This window comes from Pelophylax lessonae (assembly GCF_965119305.1).
Source record: "Pelophylax lessonae genome assembly, chromosome: 2".
Taxonomy (NCBI): Eukaryota; Metazoa; Chordata; class Amphibia; order Anura; family Ranidae; genus Pelophylax; species Pelophylax lessonae.
The window spans coordinates 739,844,194-739,868,617 of NC_138769.1; the positions used below are offsets into that span (position 1 = coordinate 739,844,194).

General features: G+C 49.2%; 1 protein-coding gene across 2 annotated transcripts; it reads right to left on the reverse strand.

Moving 5' to 3' along the window:
* Positions 1–918: 918 nt before the first annotated feature.
* Positions 919–22,428, reverse strand: LOC309547395 (transmembrane O-methyltransferase homolog; the record flags this gene model as incomplete). Of its 2 annotated transcripts, none has more annotated exons than XM_082247238.1 (4): positions 22,421–22,428; positions 17,476–17,745; positions 9,847–10,043; positions 919–1,239 (listed from the first exon to the last, which is right to left on the reverse strand). In XM_082247238.1, exons 2-4 carry the CDS (start codon positions 17,735–17,737, stop codon positions 919–921), a joined length of 780 nt encoding a protein of 259 aa, XP_082103364.1. In that variant the 5' UTR covers positions 17,738–17,745; positions 22,421–22,428. The 2 variants fall into 2 exon arrangements, with proteins under 2 accessions (XP_082103364.1, XP_082103365.1); XM_082247239.1 differs by lacking the exon at positions 22,421–22,428 and adding an exon at positions 19,470–19,546.
* Between the last annotated feature and the right edge of the window lie 1,996 nt (positions 22,429–24,424).

Below are 24,424 nucleotides of genomic sequence, written 5' to 3' on the forward strand. Positions count from 1 at the left end.
CCTGGGAACTCAGCACAGGGATGGTGGGAACCCCTCATAATGGGCACAGCAGGTGTACAGACCCGGGAACTCAGCACAGGGATGGTAGGAACCCCTCATAATGGGCACAGCAGGTGTACAGACCTGGGAACTCAGCACAGGGATGGTGGAACCCCTCATAATGGGCACAGCAGGTGTACAGACCCAGGAACTCAGCACAGGGATGGTGGGAACCCCTCATAATGGGCACAGCAGGTGTACAGACCCAGGAACTCAGCACAGGGATGGTGGAACCCCTCATAATGGGCACATCAGGTGTACAGACCCAGGAACTCAGCACAGGGATGGTGGAACCCCTCATAATGGGCACAGCAGGTGTACAGACCTGGGAACTCAGCACAGGGATGGTGGGAACCCCTCATAATGGGCACAGCAGGTGTACAGACCTGGGAACTCAGCACAGGGATGGTGGGAACCCCTCATAATGGGCACAGCGGGTGTATAGACCCGGGAACTCAGCACTGGGATGATGGGAACCCCTCATAATGGGCAAAGCAGGTGTACAGACCCGGGAACTCAGCACAGGGATGGTGGGAACCCCTCATAATGGGCACAGCAGGTGTACAGACCTGGGAACTCAGCACAGGGATGGTGGGAACCCCTCATAATGGGCACAGCAGGTGTACAGACCCGGGAACTCAGCACAGGGATGGTGGGAACCCCTCATAATGGGCACAGCAGGTGTACAGACCCATGTATGGCCATTTTTAGGACTTCACTGCCCTATGACAAGCATGCAGCCAGCAATTTTCCCATCCTGCACACTTGCTCTAGGTTAGTGGCCATGAATGGTCAATTCAGACCTTTAGACAAGTCAGCCATGACACCAATAATGAGGCGGCTCTGTAGGAAAAGTCTTTATTGATCGGTGATCGGTACTCATATCAGTTTGGTGTAGGTCAGCTCGGCCATGCCGTCCCGGATATAACGGAAGTACTCCAGGCTGCTGCGGTGCATCTTGCACTGGTACTTCCCGGAGGTCTTCACATACTGCATGAAATGGGGGGCCCCCGGGAAGAGCACATTGTCCGCCAGGATGATGGTCCCCTCCTGCAGGAGGCCCACTTCTTCCAGCAGCTGGAGGTCCCGCAGGTAGCACCGCATCCCATGATCCATGAAGATGAAATCCAACTTCTGCACCCCGTGCTTGTCCTTCAGCTGGGGGATGATCTCATCCGAGGGTCCCACCAGGAGCTCCACCTGCAGGCGGGGCAGAAGATGACAGTGTAAGGGGGAAATATGAGAACAAAGACACTGCAACCTTCATCCTCTTCATCATCCTCTACAATTACTGTGCAACCTAAAGCAGACCTGTCATCAGATCTATTGCATATATTATAAGTAAGTCAGTGTGACCCTTCTAGGTACAGTACCTTGCAAAAGTATTCGGCCCCCTTGAACTTTTGCGACCTTTTGCCACATTTCAGGCTTCAAACATAAAGATATAAAACTGTAATTTTTTTGTGAAGAATCAACAACAAGTGGGACACAATCATGAAGTGGAATGAAATTTATTGGATATTTCAAACTTTGTTAACAAATAAAAAACTGAAAAATTGGGAGTGCAAAATTATTCAGCCCCTTTACTTTCAGTGCAGCAAACTCTCTCCAGAAGTTCAGTGAGGATCTCTGAATGATCCAATGTTGACCTAAATGACTAATGATGATAAATAGAATCCACCTGTGTGTAATCAAGTCTCCGTATAAATGCACCTGCACTGTGATAGTCTCAGAGGTCTGTTTAAAGCACATCATGAAGAACAAGGAACACACCAGGCAGGTCAGAGATACTGTTGTCAGAGGCGTCACAAGCGGGGTGCGGGGGGGGCGGGCCTCACCAGGGTGCCTGCCGGGTGGAGGGTGACACCGCTCTGCCTCTCTTCCTTCCTCATCTAACTGTGCGGGCCGGCATCGCATCGCCGCTGCGCCGCATACTAGTAGTACGTGTCAGCGATGTCAGTGAGTGTCACTCAGTCTGCTGCCAGCCAATGCCTAGGCTGGACTTCTTTGCTCCTCCTCTCTCGGGGCGGGCCGCGCGCCCTGAGCCTCCCCTCCCTCACGTTCAGGCAGGCAGGCGGGGGCGGAGCCAGTCGCGGTGACGTCAACGCTAGGGAGAGGAGACAGGTGAGTAGTGAGGTGCGGGCGGCCAGGCCGGGCGAAGTTGAATTTAGTACAATTAATTGTCAGTCAGTGACATGTCCGTCCCTTATTAATGCACAGGCTAGCACAGTGACAGTAACCGCTCAGCAAACTCTTCTCTCTGCAGGCTGCAGCCTAGTTTTGGCAATGGTCCCCAGAAGTCCAGCCTGGACTTGGCCCACCAAAGACTGATTTTCAGTGGGCTCTGCTGCTCTGCACACAGCTCTCTCCACTCCATCCAGCAATGTAGTCAAGTCCCAAGTAGTGGCTGCAGTCAGTGGTGTATTTTGGTTTTGTGCTGCCCTAGGCAAGGCTAAGATTGGGCAACCCCCCCCCCCATTATGTAAATTTGCCCCACTCGTTTTTTAACGGATGTGTTTCCCTCCAAAATTGAAGGACTACAAGTATGAACCCCGGAGATCTCACGAGATGGGGGGGTGAGAGGGGGTGGGAGAGAGAGAGGGGGGTGGGTGAGGGAGAGAGAGAGGGGGGATGAGAGATAGAGAGAGAGAGGTGGTGGGCAAGGGAGAGAGAGGGGGTGGGTGAGGGAGAGAGGGGGGGTCGAAAGAGAGGGGGGTGAGAGAGGGGGGGATGAGAGAGAGGGAGAGATGAGAGAGAAGGGGATGAGAGAGAGAAGGGGATGAGAGAGAGAGAAAGAGAGGGAGAGATGAGAGAGAAGGGGATGAGAGAGAGAAGGGGATGAGAGAGAGGGGGGGGGGATGAGAGAGAGAGAAAAAGAGGGAGAGATGAGAGAGAGAGAAAGAGAGGGAGAGATGAGAGAGAGAAGGGGATGAGAGAGAGAAGGGGATGAGAGAGAGATGGGGGGATGAGAGAGAGATGGGGGGATGAGAGAGAGATGGGGGGATGAGAGAGAGGGGGGAGATGAGAGAGAGAGAAAGAGAGGGAGAGATGAGAGAGAGAAGGGGATGAGAGAGAGAAGGGGATGAGAGAGAGATGGGGGGATGAGAGAGAGATGGGGGGATGAGAGAGAGGGGGGAGATGAGAGAGAGAGAGAGAGGGATGATGGAGAAAGAGAGAGAGGGAGGGGGATGAGAGAGAGGCTGGTGAGAGAGGCGGTTCTAGCAACCAGTGGCCAATAGAGTCTCAGGTGGAGGGGGGGGGTGGCTTTTTTGCTGCCCCCCTGCAAAGTGCCGCCCTAGGCCTGGGCCTTGTTGGCCTAGGCCAAAATACAGCACTGGCTGCAGTCCTTCCTCTTGTCAAGAGCAGTTTCACAGAGTACAGCTGCCAATGCAGCCAGTTGCAGTCCTCCTTCATCCCTGGTCTCCCCCAAAATGCTTGTTGCTCCTCCTCTGTTGGAGAAGCTTTCCAGTTCAGCACTGTCTCCACTGCAAAAAGAGAGTAACAAACTGCAACAAGGGGGAAACAGAGCAGGCTAAATATATATATATATATACCTACAGTCTATAAAGTAGTCCAAACAAAAAACACATCAACCAGTCTGGCAGGCTCTCAGGGCTCTTTCACACGGTCCGCCTCCGTAGGCGGATCCGTGCTGCTCAGCGAGGATCGATCCGCCGATCCCCTCTGAGCCAGCGGATGACGGCTCCGTCTCCGCTTGCAGAGCGGAGAGGGAGGTGTCACAGCTCCCGCTGCTCTCTATGGGGGATCGGATGAGAGTGGACCGCCTGTCCGCTCTCATCCGATCCGATCCCTGAACGGATGGAAAAACTGGGTTTCCATTCGTCCGGATTTCACGGACAGGACATCCGCTGCCCCTTAGAGCTGCATGGAGGATCCGATCAGATCCGCCTAAAAAACTGACAAGCGGATCTGATCGGACCACCCGTGTGAAAGAGCCCTCACTCTCTCAGCAGACAGTGTCAATCATGTGAAAGCCAGGGCCTAGCCCAGGGCCACAGCACTCCCCAGACAGATTTGGGCCTGCAAGGACCCCCCTGTGTTTTGAGTACAGATAGTACAGATGTCCTTAGTGGGTCCCCCCTGTTTCATCTTTCATGCAGTGGGGAGAGAAATATAAAAAATCCCATCCAGACCAGACCGTCTCTCTGCGTTATTCCCAGGCCGCCGATCCCCTGCTGAGCAGAAGGATGACAGACAGCAGTGCAGAGACACGGCTGTCAGTTCCCCATGCATCTCTATGGGGGAATCGGATGGGAACAGACTGTCGGTCCGTTCTCATCCGATCCGATCCGCTGGACGGATGGCAAATAGGGTTTCCACCCATCCAGATTTGACGGATCGGATATCAACGGACATGTCTCCGCTGACATCCAATGCCCCATAGGGATGCATGGGGGGACCGTTCAGATCCGCCAAAAAAACGGACAGGCGGATCTAAACGGACCCCCCATGCATCCCTATGGGGCATCGGATGTACATGTCCGCTGACATCCGATCCATCAAATCTGGGCGGATGGAAACCCTATTTTCCATCCGTCCAGCGGATCAGAACGGATGAGAACTGACCGATAGTCCGTTCCCATCCGATTCCCCTATAGAGATGTATGGGGACCTGACAGCTGTGTCTCCGCACACAGCACGGAGAACAGCTGTCATCCTCCTGCTCAGCGGGGGATCGGCGGATCGATCCCCCGCTGAGATAAATGGAGTCCGTCCGATGGACGGACAGTGTGAAAGAGCCCTTAGCGTCAGTGTGAATTTGCTATTCCTCCTCCTCTGTGTGCAACAGTGCAAGGGCCACTCCCCGGACAGATTTTGGCCTGCAAGGACCCCCTGCGTTTTGAGTACAGTACAGATGTCCTTCTAGTGGGTCTTCCCTGTTTGATGGACACATAGTGTGAAAGGGGTGAAAGGGGGTGAATAAAGTGATTGCTGAGAGTGAGACAAGCACTGCTGCATCTGATATTACATTTAGTGTTATATGGGAGCTATGATTTACGAGTTACATTAGTTAAAAAAAACAAAAAAAAAAAAACACATTATTAAAAGGGGTTGGGGTGACACCTTGAGTTACCGCACCGGGTGACACCAACGCTAGTGACGCCACTGACTGTTGTGGAGAAGTTTAAAGCCGGTGTTCCGTGAGAATTACCTACCCGTGAGAAAAACCTACCCCTCGTCACTTCCGGGTTCACGGCACTGTATGTAATGCGGCGGTTACATTAAAATAACTGTGCTGCAATATGACTCATCTCTGCTCCTGTCCCGGTCACTTCCCTGCTATCGGCAAGTAAATATAAAAGCGGCGGCGGGTGTATGAAAACATACATCACGGAGCCGAGAGCCGCTTTTATATTTACTAGCCGAGAGCAGGGAAGTGACCGGGACAGGAGCGGAGATGACTCATAGTGCTGCACAGCTGTTTTATGCAACCGCTGCGCGGGTAGGTTTTGTTCACGGTACACCCACATATTTCCATACTAGTGCGCATGCGCACTAGTCAGCTTCTCAGTTCTTCCATCAGGTATCCGGAGCTCTGAGCATGCGCACTGCTGCGCTGCTCAGCTGTTCCTGGCCGGAAATGACAAGGGTAGGTAAAATAACTGTGCTGCAATACGAGTCATCTCCGCTCCTGTCCCGGTCACTTCCCTCATCTCGGATAGTAAATATAAAAGCGGCGGCGGCTGTATGAAAACATAAATCATGGAACCGCCAGCCGCTTTTATATTTACTTGCCGAGAGCAGGGAAGTGACCGGGACAGGAGCGGAGATGACTCGTAATGCAGCCCAGCTGTTTTATGTAACCGCGGCGTGGGTACTTTTTATTCACGGTACACCGACATATTTCCATACTAGTGCGCATGCGCACTAGTCAGTTCCTCTGTTGTCCCATTTGGTATCCTGGGCTATGAGCATGCGCACTCCTGCGCTGCTCAGCTGTTCCTGGCTGGAAGTGACGAGGGTAGGTAATTCTCACGTTACACCGGATTTGGCTACAAAAAGATTTCCCAAGCTTTAAACATCCCAAGGAGCACTGTGCAAGCGATAATATTGAAATGGAAGGAGTATCAGACCACTGCAAATCTACGAAGACCTGGCCGTCCCTCTAAACTTTCAGCTCATACAAGGAGAAGACTGATCAGAGATGCAGCCAAGAGGCCCATGATCACTCTGGATGAACTGCAGAGATCTACAGCTGAGGTGGGAGACTCTGTCCATAGGACAACAATCAGTCGTATACTGCACAAATCTGGCCTTTATGGAAGAGTGGCAAGAAGAAAGCCATTTCTTAAAGATATCCATAAAAAGTGTCATTTAAAGTTTGCCACAAGTCACCTGGGAGACACCAAACATGTGGAAGAAGGGGCTCTGGTCAGATGAAACCAAAATCAAACTTTTTGGCAACAATGCAAAACGTTATGTTTGGCGTAAAAGCAACACAGCTCATCACCCTGAACCCACCATCCTCACTGTCATACATGGTGGTGGCAGCATCATGGTTTGGGCCTGCTTTTCTTCAGCAGGGAAGATGGTTAAAATTGATGGGAAGATGGATGGAGCCAAATACAGGACCATTCTGGAAGAAAACCTGATGGAGTCTGCAAAAGACCTGAGACTGGGACGGAGATTTGTCTTCCAACAAGACAATGATCCAAAACATAAAGCAAAATCTACAATGGAATGGTTCACAAATAAACATATCCAGGTGTTAGAATGGCCAAGTCAAAGTCCAGACCTGAATCCAATGGAGAATCTGTGGAAAGAACTGAAAACTGCTGTTCACAAACGCTCTCCATCCAACCTCACTGAGCTCCAGCTGTTTTGCAAGGAGGAATGGGCAAAAATTTCAGTCTCTCGATGTGCAAAACTGATAGAGACATACCCCAAGCGACTTACAGCTGTAATCGCAGCAAAAGGTGGCGCTACAAAGTATTAACTTAAGGGGGCTGAATAATTTTGCACGCCCAATTTTTCAGTTTTTTATTTGTTAAAAAAGTTTGAAATATCCAATAAATTTCATTCCACTTCATGATTGTGTCCCACTTGTTGTTGATTCGTCACAAAAAATTACAGTTTTATATCTTTATGTTTGAAGCCTGAAATGTGGCAAAAGGTTGAAAAGTTCAAGGGGGCTGAATACTTTCGCAAAGCACTGTATTTATTCCCTCTCATAGAGATCACAGGACCCCCCCTGACAATGCTTTCCTCTGCTCTTCTCTCCAGAAGGGCAGCGCCATCTTTGCTCAGGCATCATCTAGAGTCACCATCGACTTAAATTCTGGCTCAGAGATGACACAGTCATGTAAATCCTGGTGCCTGTTCACAAACGTCTGACACACCTCAGCCCCTGCTGCAGCCTCTCACCTTGTAACTTGCTACAAAGTTACAATGTACAGTCTGATCACTGGGGGAGGGGAGACTGAGGAAATGCTTCCTCCTCCTTCTGCAAAGTTATACTGTACAGTCTGATCACTGGGGGAGGGGAGACTGAGGAAATACCTCCTCCTCCTTCTACACAGTTACAATGTACAGTCTTATCACTTAGGGAGGAGATGCTTCCTCCTGCCTGCAGCAGACTGATGACATCATCTCAGCCTAGACAAAGTCACCATAGCTGACAAGGACTTCTGAAAATTCTAGCTGTCTGGCTGTCGTACTGATGCTTTTTAAGCCTTTCAACCAGATATACAGCAGTGAGGAATTATGAATCTCCTGCTTGTGACTCGGCCTGGGAGGGGAAGTTTGCAGAAGACCCCCATATATCTCATATGATTCTAATATAAAGGCATTATTATGTACCTTATCATTAATATAATGGGGGCTCCTCCCACAGATATATGGAGGTCACTAATATAAGGGGGCTCCTTCTCCCAATGACCACTAACATAAGGGGGCTCCCTCTCCCAATGACCACTAATATAAGGGGGCTCCTTCTCCCAATGACCACTAATATAAGGGGGCTCCCTCTCCCAATGACCACTAATATAAGGGGGCTCCTTCTCCCAATGACCACTAACATAAGGGGGCTCCCTCTCCCAATGACCACTAATATAAGGGGGCTCCTTCTCCCAATGACCACTAATATAAGGGTGCTCCCTCTCCTAATGACCACTAATATAAGGGGGCTCCCTCCCCCAATGACCACTAATATAAGGGGGCTCCCTCTCCCAATGACCACTAATATAAGGGGGCTCCCTCTCCCACTGACCACTAATATAAGGAGGTTCCCACTCCCACTGACCACTAATTTTACGGGGGCTCCCTCTCCCACTGAACACTAATATAAGGGGGTTCCCTTTCCCACTGACCACTAATATAAGGTGGCTTCCTCTCCCAATGACCACTAATATAAGGGTGCTCCCTCTCCTAATGACCACTAATATAAGGGGGTTCCCTCTCCCAATGACCACTAATATAAGGGGGCTCCCCCTCCCAATGACCACTAATATAAGGGGGCTCCCTCTCCCAATGACCACTAATATAAGGGTGCTCCCTCTCCCACTGACCACTAATATAAGGGGGCTCCCTCTCCCAATGACCACTAACATAAGGGGGCTCCCTCTCCCAATGACCACTAATATAAGGGGGCTCCTTCTCCCAATGACCACTAATATAAGGGTGCTCCCTCTCCCACTGACCACTAATATAAGGGGGCTCCCTCTCCCAATGACCACTAATATAAGGGTGCTCCCTCTCCCACTGACCACTAATATAAGGGGGCTCCCTCTCCCAATGACCACTAATATAAGGGGGCTCCCTCTCCCAATGACCACTAATATAAGGGTGCTCCCTCTCCCACTGACCACTAATATAAGGGGGCTCCCTCTCCCAATGACCACTAACATAAGGGGGCTCCCTCTCCCAATGACCACTAATATAAGGGGGCTCCTTCTCCCAATGACCACTAATATAAGGGTGCTCCCTCTCCCACTGACCACTAATATAAGGGGGCTCCCTCTCCCAATGACCACTAACATAAGGGTGCTCCCTCTCCCAATGACCACTAATATAAGGGGGCTCCTTCTCCCAATGACCACTAATATAAGGGTGCTCCCTCTCCCACTGACCACTAATATAAGGGGGCTCCCTCTCCCAATGACCACTAATATAAGGGTGCTCCCTCTCCCACTGACCACTAATATAAGGGGGCTCCCTCTCCCAATGACCACTAATATAAGGGTGCTCCCTCTCCTAATGACCACTAATATAAGGGGGCTCCCTCTCCCAATGACCACTAATATAAGGGGGCTCCCTCTCCCACTGACCACTAATATAAGGGGGCTCCCTCTCCCAATGACCACTAATATAAGGGGGCTCCCTCTCCTAATGACCACTAATATAAGGGGGCTCCCTCTCCCACTGACCACTAATATAAGGGGGCTCCCTCTCCTACTGACCACTAATATAAGGGGGCTCCCTCTCCCACTGCCCACTAATATAAGGGGGCTCCCTCTCCTACTGACCACTAATATAAGGGGGCTCCCTCTCCCACTGACCACTAATATAAGTGGATTGCTTTCCACTGACTAATAATAAAAGGGTGTCCTTATCTCACTGACCACTCATAAAGGAAATCTGACCTTATCCACTCTCCACTAATAAAAGGGCAGTCTTCCTCCTGTTGACCACTAAAATAAGGTAATCCTTCTTCTACTGACCACTGATAAAGGGGCGTCCTTCTTCTACTGACCACTGATATACCCCATAGAGGTCATGTGGTCTGCTATACTACTAGTGGTGCCTTCTGGAGGGTTTTACTTAATGGTGAATAGAGAAGGTACCCACCGTGTCATCATCAAAGCCAGCCAATCGGATCACTTTTTCAGCCACGGCAGCCCTCCTGGGGTTATAGTCCACTGTGTAGAGGCGCGCCCCCAGTGGCAGGGCCTGAGCGATGATGACGGTGGCATAGCCGCAGTATGTGCCCAGTTCCAGCACATTGAGCGGGGCGTTCTCATAGATTAGACGATCTAGAGTCTTTCCTGGGGGAGGAAAGAAGAGACAGGGAGTTAATGGTTATATGGGTGGAGGGGCCACGTAGGCTGCTGCCTAAGGGGGCAAAACTAAAAGTAAAGAAATGCTCCTTCTTCTTACCCAATCATATTTCTTATATAAGTCCTAAACTGAATCTCCAACCTCAAGTTTTTGCCTTACTTTTGGAGTATTGCTTTCCCCGATCAGGAAATTGCCTCTTCCTTACTGTGTGGTCACCAGGAGAGGAAATAAGGGCAAATCTCAGTTTTGCCTGTAGTGAGGGACTGCTCACTCCAATGGGATGTTCTATAGTATGACTTACCCCAATGTGCAGTACTGCAGGTGACATGCATTGGTGCACTGAGGATCACTATAAATGGCACCCTGACCACTAATACGGGGGGGCCTTCTACACTGAGCACTAATACCGAGGGTCCTTCTCCACTGACCACTAACACAGGGGGTCCTTCTACACTGACCACTAACACAGGGGGTCCGTCTCCACTGACCACTAACACAGGGGGTCCGTCTCCACTGACCACTAACAAAGGGGGTCCTTCTCCACTGACCACTAACACAGGGGGTCCGTCTCCACTGATCACTAATACAAGGGGTCCTTCTCCACTCACCACTAATACAAGGGGTCCTTCTCCACTGACCACTAACACAGGGGGTCCGTCTCCACTGACCACTAATACAAGGGATCCTTCTCCACTGACCACTAACAAAGGGGGTCCTTCTCCACTGATCACTAATACAAGGGGTCCTTCTCCACTGACCACTAAAACAAGGGGTCCTTCTACACTGACCACTAACACAGGGGGTCCTTCTACACTGATCACTAATACAAGGGGTCCTTCTCCACTGACCACTAATACAAGGGATCCTTCTCCACTGACCTCTAACAAAGGGGGTCCTTCTCCACTGACCACTAAAACAAGGGGTCCTTCTACACTGACCACTAACACTGGGGGTCCTTCTACACTGATCACTAATACAAGGGGTCCTTCTCCACTGACCACTAATACAAGGGGTCCTTCTACACTGACCACTAACACTGGGGGTCCTTCTACACTGATCACTAATACAAGGGATCCTTCTCCACTGACCTCTAACAAAGGGGGTCCTTCTCCACTGACCACTAATACAAGGGGTCCTTCTCCACTGACCACTAAAACAAGGGGTCCTTCTACACTGACCACTAACACTGGGGGTCCTTCTACACTGATCACTAATACAAGGGATCCTTCTCCACTGACCTCTAACAAAGGGGGTCCTTCTCCACTGACCACTAATACAAGGGGTCCTTCTCCACTGACCACTAACACAGGGGGTCCGTCTCCACTGACCACTAATACAAGGGATCCTTCTCCACTGACCACTAACAAAGGGGGTCCTTCTCCACTGATCACTAATACAAGGGGTCCTTCTCCACTGACCACTAAAACAAGGGGTCCTTCTACACTGACCACTAACACAGGGGGTCCTTCTACACTGATTACTAATACAAGGGGTCCTTCTCCATTGACCACTAATAGAGGGGGTCCTTCTCCACTGGCCACTAATAGAGAGGGTCCCCACTGACCACTAATAGAAGGGGTCCTTCTCCACAGATCACTAATACAGGGGGGTCCTTCTCCGCTGACCTCTAAAACAGGGGGTCCTTCTCCACTGACCACTAACACAGGGGGTCCTTCTCCACTGACCACTAATAGAGGGGGTCCCCACTGACCACTAATAGAAGGGGTCCTTCTCCACTGATCACTAATACAGGGGGGTCCTCCACTGATCACTAATACAGGGGGTCCTTCTCCATTGACCACTAACACAGGGGGTCCTTCTCCACTGACCACTAATACAGGGAGTCCCTCTCCACTGACCACTAATATAAGGGAATCCTTCTAAACTGATCACTATTACAGGGGGTCCTTCTACATTGACCACTAACACAGGGGGTCCTTCCACACTGATCACTAATACAAGGGGTCCTTCTCCACTGACCACTTATACAGGGGGTCCTTCTATACTGATCACTAATATAAAGGGATCCTTCTAAACTGATCACTAATACAGGGGGTCCTTCTACATTGACCACTAATACAGGGGGTCCTTCTACATTGACCACTAATACAGGGGGTCCTTCTACACTGACCACTAATACAGGGGGTCCTTCTAAACTGATCACTAATATAAGGGGATCCTTCTCCACTGATCACTAATACAGGGGGTCCTTCTACACTGATCACTAATACAGGGGGTCCTTCTACACTGACCACTAACACAGGGGGTCCTTCTACACTGATCACTAACACAGGGGGTCCTTCTACACTGATCACCAGGGCCGGTGCTAGACTATTCTGCGCCCTAGGCAAGACCAGCTACTTGCGCCCCCCCCCCCCCAATAAATAAAAAAAAAACTTCAAAATTTCCCTATTCTCACAGCACACTCCATGCATTCCCCATACTCCCCCTATACTTCTATCAGTCGCAGTGCCCCCATTAATGCAGAGTGACCAGTGCCCCCATCCAATGTAGAGTGACCAGTGCCCCCATCCAATGCAGAGTGACAAGTGCCCCCATTAATGCAGAGTGACCAGTGCCCCCATCCAATGCAGAGTGACCAGTGCCCCCATCCAATGCAGAGTGACCAGTGCCCCCATTAATGCAGAGTGACCAGTGCCCCCATCCAATGCAGAGTGACCAGTGCCCCCATTAATGCAGAGTGACCAGTGCCCCCATCCAATGCAGAGTGACCAGTGCCCCCATTAATGCAGAGTGACCAGTGCCCCCATCCAATGCAGAGTGACCAGTGCCCCCAACAATGCAGAGTGACAAGTGCCCCCATTAATGCAGAGTGACCAGTGCCCCCATCCAATGCAGAGTGACCAGTGCCCCCATCCAATGCAGAGTGACCAGTGCCCTTATTAATGCAGAGTGACCAGTGCCCCCATCAATGCAGAGTGACCAGTGCCCCCATCAATGCAGAGTGACCAGTGCCCCCATTAATGCAGAGTGACCAGTGTCCCCATTAATGCAGAGTGACCAGTGTCCCCATTAATGCAGAGTGACCAGTGCCCCCATCCAATGCAGAGTGACCAGTGCCCCCATCCAATGCAGAGTGACCAGTTCCCCCATCCAATGCAGAGTGACCAGTGCCCCCATCAATGCAGAGTGACCAGTGCCACCATTAATGCAGAGTGACCAATGTCCCCATTAATGCAGAGTGACCAGTGTCCCCATTAATGCAGAGTGACCAGTGCCCCCATCCAATGCAGAGTGACCAGTGCCCCCATCCAATGCAGAGTGACCAGTGCCCCCAACAATGCATAGTGACCAGTGCATGGGGATTAGAGCGCCGCATGATTACAAAAAGCCAACTTCTTCTGCTTACCCGGCGGGGAGGCTGTCATATGAAGTCCCGCCTCCTGGACCAGAATGACAGCTGGGTAAGCAGAAGAACTTGGCTTTTTGTAATCAGGCGGTGCTGTAATCCCCATCTCCCCCCCCCCCCCTTCCCTTACGGAGGCAGCCCAAGTGGGAACTATGGCGCCCCCCTGCTCCAGTTCACGGTGCACCGTGGACGTCTGGTCACCCTAGGGTGGCAGCCAGGCTAGCTACATCCCCTAAGCAGCAGTGCGCCCTAGGCTGCTGCCTAGTTCGCCTAGTGGGAGCACCGGCCCTGCTGATCACTAATACAAGGGGTCCTTCTCCACTGATCACTAATACAGGGGGTCCTTCTCCACTGACCACTAACAGAGGGGGTCCTTCTCCACTGATCACTAATACAGGGGGTCCTTCTCCACTGATGACTAATACAGGGGGTCCTTCTCCACTGATCACTAATACAGGGGGTCTTTCTCCACTGACCACTAATACAAGGGGTCCTTCTCCACTGATCACTGATACAAGGGGTCCTTCTCCACTGATCATTAATACAGGGGGTCCTTCTACACTGATCACTAATACAAGGGGTCTTTCTCCACTGACCACTTATACCGGGGATCCTTCTCCACTGACCATTAATACTGGGGGTCCTTCTCCACTGACCACTAATATAAGGGGATCCTAATCCACTGACCACTAATATAGGGGGTCCTTCTCCACTGATCACTAATACAGGGGGTCCCTCTCTGCTGACCATTAATACAAGGGGTCCTTCCACACTGATCACTAATACAAGGGGTCTTTCTCCACTGATCACTAATACAGGGGGTCCTTCTACACTGATCACTAATACAGGGGGTCCTTCTCCACTGACCACTAATACAGGGGGTCCTTCTCCACTGATCACTAATACAGGGGGTCCTTCTAAACTGATCACTAATACAGGGGGTCCTTCTCCACTGACCACTAATACAGGGGGTCCTTCTCCACTGATCACTAATACAGGGGGTCCTTCTCAACTGACCACTAATACAGGGGGTCCTTCTCCACTGACCACTAATATAGGGGGTCCTTCTACACTGACCACTAATACAATCACTAATACAGGGGGTCCTTCTACACTGACCACTAATACAGGGTGTCCTTCTCCACTGACCACTAATACAAAGAGTCCTTTTCCACTGATCACTAATACAGGGAGTCCATCTACACTGAACACTAATACAAGGGGTTTTCCTCTAGTTTAAAGGGGAACTCTAGGGAACAAAAATTTTGGACATTTGCTATGTACAAATAAATAGGAAATAAGTATCATCCTCAGCTCCTTCTAGTGGCCATAATGCAGTATTTTCCTTAACAACTTGATTTTTTATGAATTAATAACATTCGACCTACAGAGGAATTAGAAGAACATTCGATTTTGCCCCTGTATGCACAGAACGAATGTAGCAACTGTCTAGCAGGACGAATAGCAAAGCAAATGCTTTATAAATACACCCCTAGGAGTTTTACCAAAAGCCATCCACACACAGGACACACATCCTTGGAAGTCATTTATTGGTACATAACAAATGTCCAAAAATATATTTTTTTCTGAAGTGGAATGTAATTAAAAACTATGAAAAAAAAAAAACAGCCAAAATTAAAAAATAAAAACGGCGTGGGGACCCCCTAACCAAAATCCATACCAGACCCTTATCCGAGCATGCAGCCTGGCAGGTCAGGAAAGGGGAGGGACAAGCAACCGCCCCCCCCCCCCGAACCATACCAAGCCACATGCCCTCAACATGGGAGGGTGGTCCTTTTATTAAAAAAAAAAAAAAAAAACAGTGTCCCCTGAAGTAAATCCATCGTCATTCACGCCGCCCGCCGCATCCCGACCCGGGAAAGAAAAAAAAATTCCTCCCGCGAGAATGGCTGACCGCCAAATGCCTCCTTCGCTGTCTGACAGTTCTTATATAAGTAAAAGAGGGGCCATCTTGCGACGTCACCTGGTGGCCCCGCCCTTACCTATATAAGAACTGTCAAACGGTGGAGGAGGCATTCAGCGGTCAGCCGTCCTCGCGGGAGAACAAGGTTTTTTTTATTTTTTAGTAGAGGAATTGTCAAAATGTTTTTATTACTTTTTGACACTTTTTATGGTGAATGGGTAGGGGTACTATGTACCCCATACTCATTCATAATGGGGGGGGCAGGATCTGGGGGCACCCTTGTTAAAGGGGGCTTCCAGATTCTGATAAGCCCCCTGCCCGCAGAACCACACAACCCCCGGCCAGGGTTATGGGGATGAGGCCCCACGTTTGCTTGTCCCGCCCCCTTTGCTGACCTCCTGGGCTGCATGCTCAGATAAGGGTCCGGTATGGATATTGGGGGGCTCCCACAATGTTTTCTTTTTACTTTTTGACACTCTTTTTGGTGAATGGGTAAAGGTACTATGTACCCCATACTCATCCATAATGGGGGAGGGGCAGGATCTGGGGGCCCCCTTGTTAAACCAAACCTCAACCTCACAACCAGCAGCCAGGGTTGTGGGGATGAGGCCCCACACTCGCTTGTCCCGCCCCCCTTTCCTTACCTCCTGGTCTGCATGCTCGGATAAGGGTCCGGTATACATTTTGGGGGAATCCCACAATGTTTTTTTATTACTTTATGACACTTTTTTTGGTGAATGGGTAGGGGTACTCATTCATAATGGGGGGGCAAGGATCTGGGGGCCCCCTTCTTAAAGGGGGCTTCCGGATTCTGATAAGGCCCCTGTCCGCAGAACCACACAACCACCGGCCAGGGTTGTGGGGATGAGGCCCCACGCTCACTCATCCAGCCCCTCTTTCCTGACCCTGGGCTGCATGCTCGGACAAGGGTCCGGTATGGATTTTGGGGGGATCCCACAATGTTTTTTTATTACTTTTTGACACTTTTTTGGTGAATCGGTAGGGGTACTATGTACCCCATACTCATTGATAATGGGGGAGGGGGCAGGATCTGGGAGCCCCCCCTTGTTAAAGGGGGCTTCCAGTTTCTGATAAGCTCCCTGTCTGCAGAACCACACAACCACCAGCCAGGGTTGTGGGGATGAGGCCCCACGTTCGCTCGTCCCACCTCCCTTTCCTGACCTCCTGGCCGGCATGCTTGGATAAGGGTCCAGTATGGATTTTGGGGATCCCAATTTGTTTTTTTATTACTTTTTGACTTTTTTTGGTGAATGGATAGGTATACTGTGTACCCCATACTCATTTATAATGGGGGGGGCAGGATTTGGGGGCCCCCTTGTTAAAGGGGACTTCCAGATTCTGATAAGCCCCCTGTCTGCAGAACCACACAACCACTGGCCAGGGTTGTGGGGGTGAGGCCCCACATTCGCTTGTCCAGCCCCCCTTTCCTGACCAACTGGGCTGCATGCTCAGATAAGGCTCCGGTATAGATTTTGGGGGATCCCACAATGTTTTTTTTATTACTTTTTGACACTTTTTTGGGGGGGAATGGGTAGTGGTACTCAATAATAGGGGGGGGGGCAAGGATCTGGAGGGCCCCCTTGTTAAAGGGGGCTTCCAGATTCTGATAAGCCCCCTCCCCACAGAACCACACAACCACCGGCCAGGGTTGTGGGGATGAGGCCCCACGCTCGCTCTTCCCGCCCCCTTTCCTGACCTCCAGGGCTGCATGTTCGGATAAGGGTCTGGTATGGATTTTGGGGGGGATCCCACAATGTTTTTTTATTACCTTTTGACACTTTTTTTGGTGAATGGGTAGGGGGACTACCAGCTATTTGTCTCCCCCACACTATTTTTTTTTTTTTACAAATAACGGCATGTGATACGGCCAGCAAAACCCTGGTGGTAAAAATCGCATGTTTTTTACTCTCTGGTCTGTTTGTGAATTGGAGTTTCCAAACGATATTTGGCGGCACATTTTTCATTTTGCGGTAAAAACCGCATAATCGTTATTTTTTTTTTTGTAAATCGGACTTTATTTACCGCATGTGATAATTTATGCAAATTAGTCACGTGACTGTGGCATGCGGCAAACATTAGTGAATTGACCCCTTTTGTGACGCACCTTTCTGAGGTCCGATGTTGCTGAGGTGCTCGCAGTGCAGACAGTACTGGTCGAAGGTGTTGAGTATGTGCTGGGGGTCCCCGGGAATGGCGTGAAGCATGACGTACTGGAAAGCCCGTTCCTCGCGAGGCATGCCGGTCAGATAGTCTTGAATCTTGCGCACAATCACGGCTCGGTAGAAGAGCAGGAAGTAATGGCGGTAGCGGATGATGAGGGTGATGATGAAGGGGATGAAGGCCAGGGCTATTGCTGGGGACACCATGTTCCAACCTTGGAAGGGAGATAGCCAGGTGAAACTGTGATGCCCGTCATACATTCTAAGGAGCTTCCCAAACCAATCTGCACAATGTTGCCTCATTGGCTGCTCTATGATACAAATTTTCTTTGGGTTTGGATTTCCATTGACTTCACGGGGGCTTTTGGTTCAAATTTGGGAAGTTTGTGTGAATTATAGGAATGTTCCACCAAAACACAACTGACTGAAATTTTAACCACTTCTCACCCAAGGACGTGCCCGTACGTCCTTGGGTTTCAGTGGTTATACCAGGTAGGTGGGTGCACCCAGGGCCAGGAAAAGGGGTGGGCAGGAGGTGAGGCTGCCCTGGGCGCAATGGTTTATTGCAGGGATGTGGGCGCCCTGACCCTAACCCTAAGGGAAGGAGGGGGGGCACCAGCTTGGCATCTTTGCCCTGGGCGCTGGCTGGCCTTGTCCCGGCACTGGCTGCACCTACAGGCATCATCCTGGTACCGTTATTTTCAGGCGGCAATTCTCTACAAAGCAGAAGTGATCTGAGTGGCTAATTAGACACTGGATCACTTCTGCGGGTGGGGGAAGGGGGTCCCACCCCCCTCCCGCCGCCTCTCCCAGGCTCTTCGGTCATATCACGGTGTGGCCGGCGGCGATGGTTGTCTGGGACAGAGAGCGGGGAACTGATGTAATTCCACTCTCTCTGTAACCCTGGAAACCGGGAGCGTTGAGGATTCGTCACTTCCGGTTCTGCCCCTTTGTTTCCCTGGCCACCAGCGGCCAGAAAAGCAGCCGATTGGACCGATCTCACCCATGGGGAGCCAGATGAGAGATTTGGAGTGTAATAGACCCCAGATCTCTCCATAAAAAGGAATTGTCACGGCCCATGCTATCACAAGGGATGTTGGCTATGGAATGGCTACCATTACTGCCCTTCTGATCTTCACCCTAGCCTGACTTCTCTTCGGAATTGCTACCTCTGCTGCCATTTTGATCTCCACCCTGGCCTGACTTCTCTTCTGCTTTCTGAATTGCTACCTCTGCTTCCATTCTGATCTCCACCCTGGCCTGACTTCTCTTCTGCTTTCTGAATTGCTACATCTGCTTCCATTCTGATCTCCACCCTGGCCTGACTTCTCTTCTGCTTTCTGAATTGCTACCTCTGCTTCCATTCTGATCTCCACCCTGGCCTGACTTCTCTTCTGCTTTCTGAATTGCTACCACTGCTTCCATTCTGATCTCCACCCTGGCCTGACTTCTCTTCTGCTTTCTGAATTGCTACCTCTGCTTCCATTCTGATCTCCACCCTGGCCTGACTTCTCTTCTGCTTTCTGAATTGCTACCTCTGCTTCCATTCTGATCTCCACCCTGGCCTGACTTCTCTTCTGCTTTCTGAATTGCTACCACTGCTTCCATTCTGATCTCCACCCTGGCCTGACTTCTCTTCTGCTTTCTGAATTGCTACCACTGCTTCCATTCTGATCTCCACCCTGGCCTGACTTCTCTTCTGCTTTCTGAATGGCTACCATTACTGCCTTTCTGATCTCCACCCTGGCCTGACTTCTACTCTGCTTTTTGAATTGCTACCTCTGCTGCGTTATTTTACACTTTTGGGACTTTTTATTTTTATATATTATTATAATTTAATTTCTTTAAAATGGATTAACTTATGATTTACTATTGAGAATATAGTAGCGTCTTACTTTTGTTTTTTTCACAGCAATAAAAACCTGGCAGAGGTTTTAACCTGGCTTCCTTTTGAAAATGCAGTTTGCTTGGCTTTTTCTGGCTTCAGTGCTTTAAATCAAAGGGAAAGTAAGTATATTCTTATGACACAGCGCCCCTCACTGGAACCAAAGCAGACTGCTCTTCTTTGCAAGCTCCACATATATACAAAGGCATATAGATAGCTGAGACTAGAAGAAAACAAAATGCATTGGAGACTGCAGATCAAACACTCTAAAAAGGTAAATTTTAATTAAAAATTTCTAATCATGTGACCAGGTAAACCACCCTCCAAATGATTCAGGCCTCCTACTTCTGGAGAGCCGGCAAAAAGTTGCTAGAATGGGTTGGAAATGGTACTGAGCACATCAGGGGTGAAACTGCCTTAGAACTGACCTGGGGTTTCAGATGAAAGAGAAGGGCCCTGAGACGTGACAGTAGGGGCCCTTCATTACGGCCAGCAGGCTCATTCAAGTTTGTAGCAGTTTAACCCCTTGTGTGCTCAGTGTCATTTCCATGATCATATTCCCGCAACATTGTAATTACAATTTATCTTTATTGTATCAATCAAAGCCAACCTTTACCCCCCAAACAGAAAAATTCATAGTATTTTAAAAAGCAAACAATTTGTCACAAGCTTATATATTTTTTCCAACTTCAGGGTTTCCTTGAGGAACTAGAGATGTAGTCCCAGCCTTCACAGGTGCACCCTGGGAAGGCTGCCTCACTAATCAAACTTCAATAAAAAGCCGACACTACGGAAGGTATCCCCAAAACAATTATCCTTTATTGGAACAAAGTGACATACAGCCAAAAAAAAAAAGAAAACAACGCGTTTCGGCCAATCTGGTCTGATTAAGGCCTGATTGGCAGAAACCCGTTGTTTTTTTTCTGGCACTATGTCACTTTGCCCAATATAGGCTAACCGTTTGCTGATGCCTACCGATTCAGTGAAGTTTGACTGCTGTGTGAGGTTTTCAGAGACCTCTTATCCTTAGTGCTGGGATCTGAAGCTTCTGGGAAGTCTTGTAAGTGGTTGTAGTGCTGTCTTATCAGCTACGTCACTAATGCCCTCCTTGGGAAATCTTGCATGATCTGGGGCAAGCGCCGTACAAGATCTGAGCAGCCTATTATTGAACAATAAAAACCTGTGCCAGATCTTGTATGACACATGCTTTATGCGTGATCTGGGGTGTCTTGCCATTTAAGAAAACTGAGATGTCTCATATGATCATATCATGTAGGACGCCGGCACCAGATCCTGTATGAAAGGAGGCAAACAGTTATCTTTCAGTGCATTTAAAGTACAATAATGGTGGTATTATCAGATGGGGGGGGGGGGGGGGGTTCCCCTTTAAAGGATGTTTTATCCAAACTCTCAGGTGTGCTTGGTCTTGTTCAGCTTTGAATCACAGAACGGACGCAGTAATACAAAACATTTAGAGAACTGTCAGATCCCTTTTCTGTATACTCGTCCCAAGGTCAAACTCAAATTATTTAAACAGTAGGATGAGCGTGACAGCCAAACTAGCTAGCATTTTTAGAAGGTATGAGTGGGAGTGGGAGGAATAGTTCCCCATCATTGGTGTCAGTGGGAGGAATAGTGCCCCATCATTGGTGTCAGTGGGAGGAATAGTGCCCCATCATTGGTGTCAGTGGGAGGAATAGTGCCCCATCATTGGTGTCAGTGGGAGGAATAGTGTCCCATCATTGGTATCAGTGGGAGGAATAGTGCCCCATCATTGGTGTCAGAGGAAGGAATAGTGCCCCATTGTTGGTGTCAGTGAAAGGAATAGTGCTCCATTGTTGGTGTCAGTGAAAGGGATAGTGCTCCATTGTTGGTGTCAGTCGGGGGAATAGTGCTCCATCATTGGTATCAGTGGAAGGAATAGTGCCCCATCATTGGTGTCAGTGGGAGGAATAGTGTCCCATCATTGGTGTTAGTGGGAGGAATAGTGCCCCATCATTGGTGTCAGTGGGAGGAATAGTGCCCCATCATTGGTGTCAGTGGGAGGAATAGTGCCCCATCATTGGTATCAGTGGGAGGAATAGTGCCACATCATTGGTGTCAGAGGAAGGAATAGTGCCCCATCATTGGTGTCAGTGGGAGGAATAGTGCCCCATCATTGGTATCAGTGGGAGAAATAGTGCCCCATCATTGGTGTCAGTGGAAGGAATAGTGCCCCATCATTGGTGTCAGTGGAAGGAATAGTGCCCCGTCATTGGTGTCAGAGGAAGGAATAGTGCCCCATTGTTGGTATCAGTGGGAGGAATCGTGCCCCTTTGTTGGTGTCAGTGAAAGGGATAGTGCTCTATTGTTGGTGTCAGTGAAAGGAATAGTGCCCCATTGTTGGTGTCAGTGAAAGGAATAGTGCTCCATTGTTGGTGTCAGTGAAAGGGATAGTGCTCCATTGTTGGTGTCAGTGAAAGGAATAGTGCTCCATTGTTGGTGTCAGTGAACAGGATAGTGCTCCACTGTTGGTGTCAGTGAAAGGAATAGTGCTCCACTGTTGGTGTCAGTGAAAGGGATAGTGCTCCATTGTTGGTGTCAGTGAAAGGAATAGTGCTCCACTGTTGGTGTCAGTGAAAGGAATAGTGCTCCACTGTTGGTGTCAGTGAAAGGAATAGTGCTCCACTGTTGGTGTCAGTGAAAGGGATAGTGCTCCACTGTTGGTGTCAGTGAAAGGAATAGTGCTCCATTGTTGGTGTCAGTGAACGGGATAGTGCTCCATTGTTGGTGTCAGTGAAAGGGATAGTGCTCCATTGTTGGTGTCAGTGGGAGGAATAATGCCCCAAGAATGGGATGAAGGCAAACAAAGGGCCACATCCGAGCCATGCGCTGCTCAGCTGCAGTTTGGAGACCACTGGTATATACATACAGATATAGGAAGTAATTGATGGTCATCAGACAGGTTGACCATAAAGAGAGGATTTTGTGTAAATTTTCAGCCTATTCGAGCGTTTCGGTGTTACCTGAACAAGCGGCCCTCCGTCAGACGCAGCTCCTTCTGTCTTCTGCTCACCGAATGCAGCACTTACTGTCCTGGAACACGACGTTCTCCCCGTCCATTATTAATGAGGCCCAGGACCAGTCAGAGGATGTCACCTGAGAAGTTGAGGTCGGGTTACTCCGGATCACAGGTGTTCCCGGGATGCCAGGAGGAGATGGGGGGGGGGGGGGAGTCACACCGGCTGGGGACCGTCTGAGCAAGAAACTCACTGCAGTCCTATGGCATTTCATTCAAAGCCAACTTTGTTTCATTTGTACCTCTAACTGCTTATTTCATTGATTATTTATAAGAGAAACAAAATGAAAATACTCCCCACCCGTATTGTACATTGTAACTTTGTAGAAGGCAGGAGAAAGCATTTTGTGCACCCTTAGAGCCGGTTCACACTGCCGCGACCACTAAAGTCGCCTCATAAGGGGCGACTTCTAGCGCGACTTTAGCGCAACTTGTGAATTATTTTACGCGAGACAACTTTGTAGGACTTTGTATTTGGCCAATCAGAATATGATGTGCTGTGACCTAATTTCCCTTTCCTTTTTTTTTTTTTTTTCGCTGGCATTTATCGGGCATTTTTTGGGCGTCTTTGCAGGCAGGCATGTCTTTAGTGTCTGGGGGGTCTAAAAAGTGTACCTGTGAAGTTTCATCTCTGTAGCATGTCCAGAACCAGAAAAAAAGATCATTTTTCTTATAATTTTTATGAGCACATGAATATGGCTTCTCTCCACCTGGGCGTTTTTTCTTGCAGGCATTTATCGGGCATTTTTGCAGGCAGGCATGACTTTTTTTGGATTTAGTGTCTGGGGGGTCTAAAAAGTGTACCTGTAAAGTTAAGTTTCATCTCTGTAGCATGTCCAGAACCAGAAAAAAAAAGCATTTTTCTTATAATTATTAATACAGCAGTGTGGCGGCTTCTCTACACCTTGCATTTTTTATTGCTGGCATTTATCGGGCATTTTTTTGGCATCTCTGGAGGCAGGCATGACTTTTTTGGATTTAGTGTCTGTAGAAAAAACTCAAAATTTACGTATTTTTTTGCCCACAAACAGAGCTTTCTTTTGGTGGTATTTGATCACCTGTGCAATTTTTACTTTTTGCGCTATAAACAAAAATAGAGCGATAATTTTGAAAAAATAACAATATTTTTCACATTTTTTTATATGAAATTCCCCCCCCCCCCCCCCCAAAAAATGTAAAAATCAAAATTTTTTAACATTTTAGGCCAATTTGTTTTCTGCTACATATGTTTGGTAAAAAAAATTGCAATAAGCTTATTTTGATTGGTTTGCGCAAACGTTATCACAGCTACTAACTACGGGAAAGATTTCTGTCATTTTTATTGTTTTTTTTTTTACTAGTAATGGCGGCGATCTGCGATTTTTTTTATTACGGGATTGCGACATTGCGGCCGACAGATCGGACCCCTGACTAACATTTTTGACACTTTTGGGGGTACCAGTGACATTACTACAGTAATCAGTGCTATAAATATGCACTGTTACTGTAATAATGACAATGACAGGGAAGGGGTTAACTTTATTGGTGATCAAGGGGTTAAATGTGTGCCTCATGCTTACTGACGTGTGTGTGGGGGAGGGGATTGTGTGACACAGACACAGATCGCAGGTTCAGCTATGCTGAATCCTGTAATCTGTCCCTGCCTGTCACAGAGAAGATCCGCCTTTGTTTACACAAGCGGGCGGATCTCCTCACTCGATCCCCGATGATCGGGGAAGAGCGGCGGTGATCACCGCCTTTCCTCCCCTGGTCCGACTCCCGCTGTGTCTGAAAACAGCGGGGGTGAGCCTAATTTTTATGAGCACATGAATATGGCTTCTCTCCACCTGGGCGTTTTTTCTTGCAGGCATTTATCGGGCATTTTTGCAGGCAGGCATGACTTTTTTTGGATTTAGTGTCTGGGGGGTCTAAAAAGTGTCCCTGTGAAGTTTCAGCTCTGTAGCATGTCCAG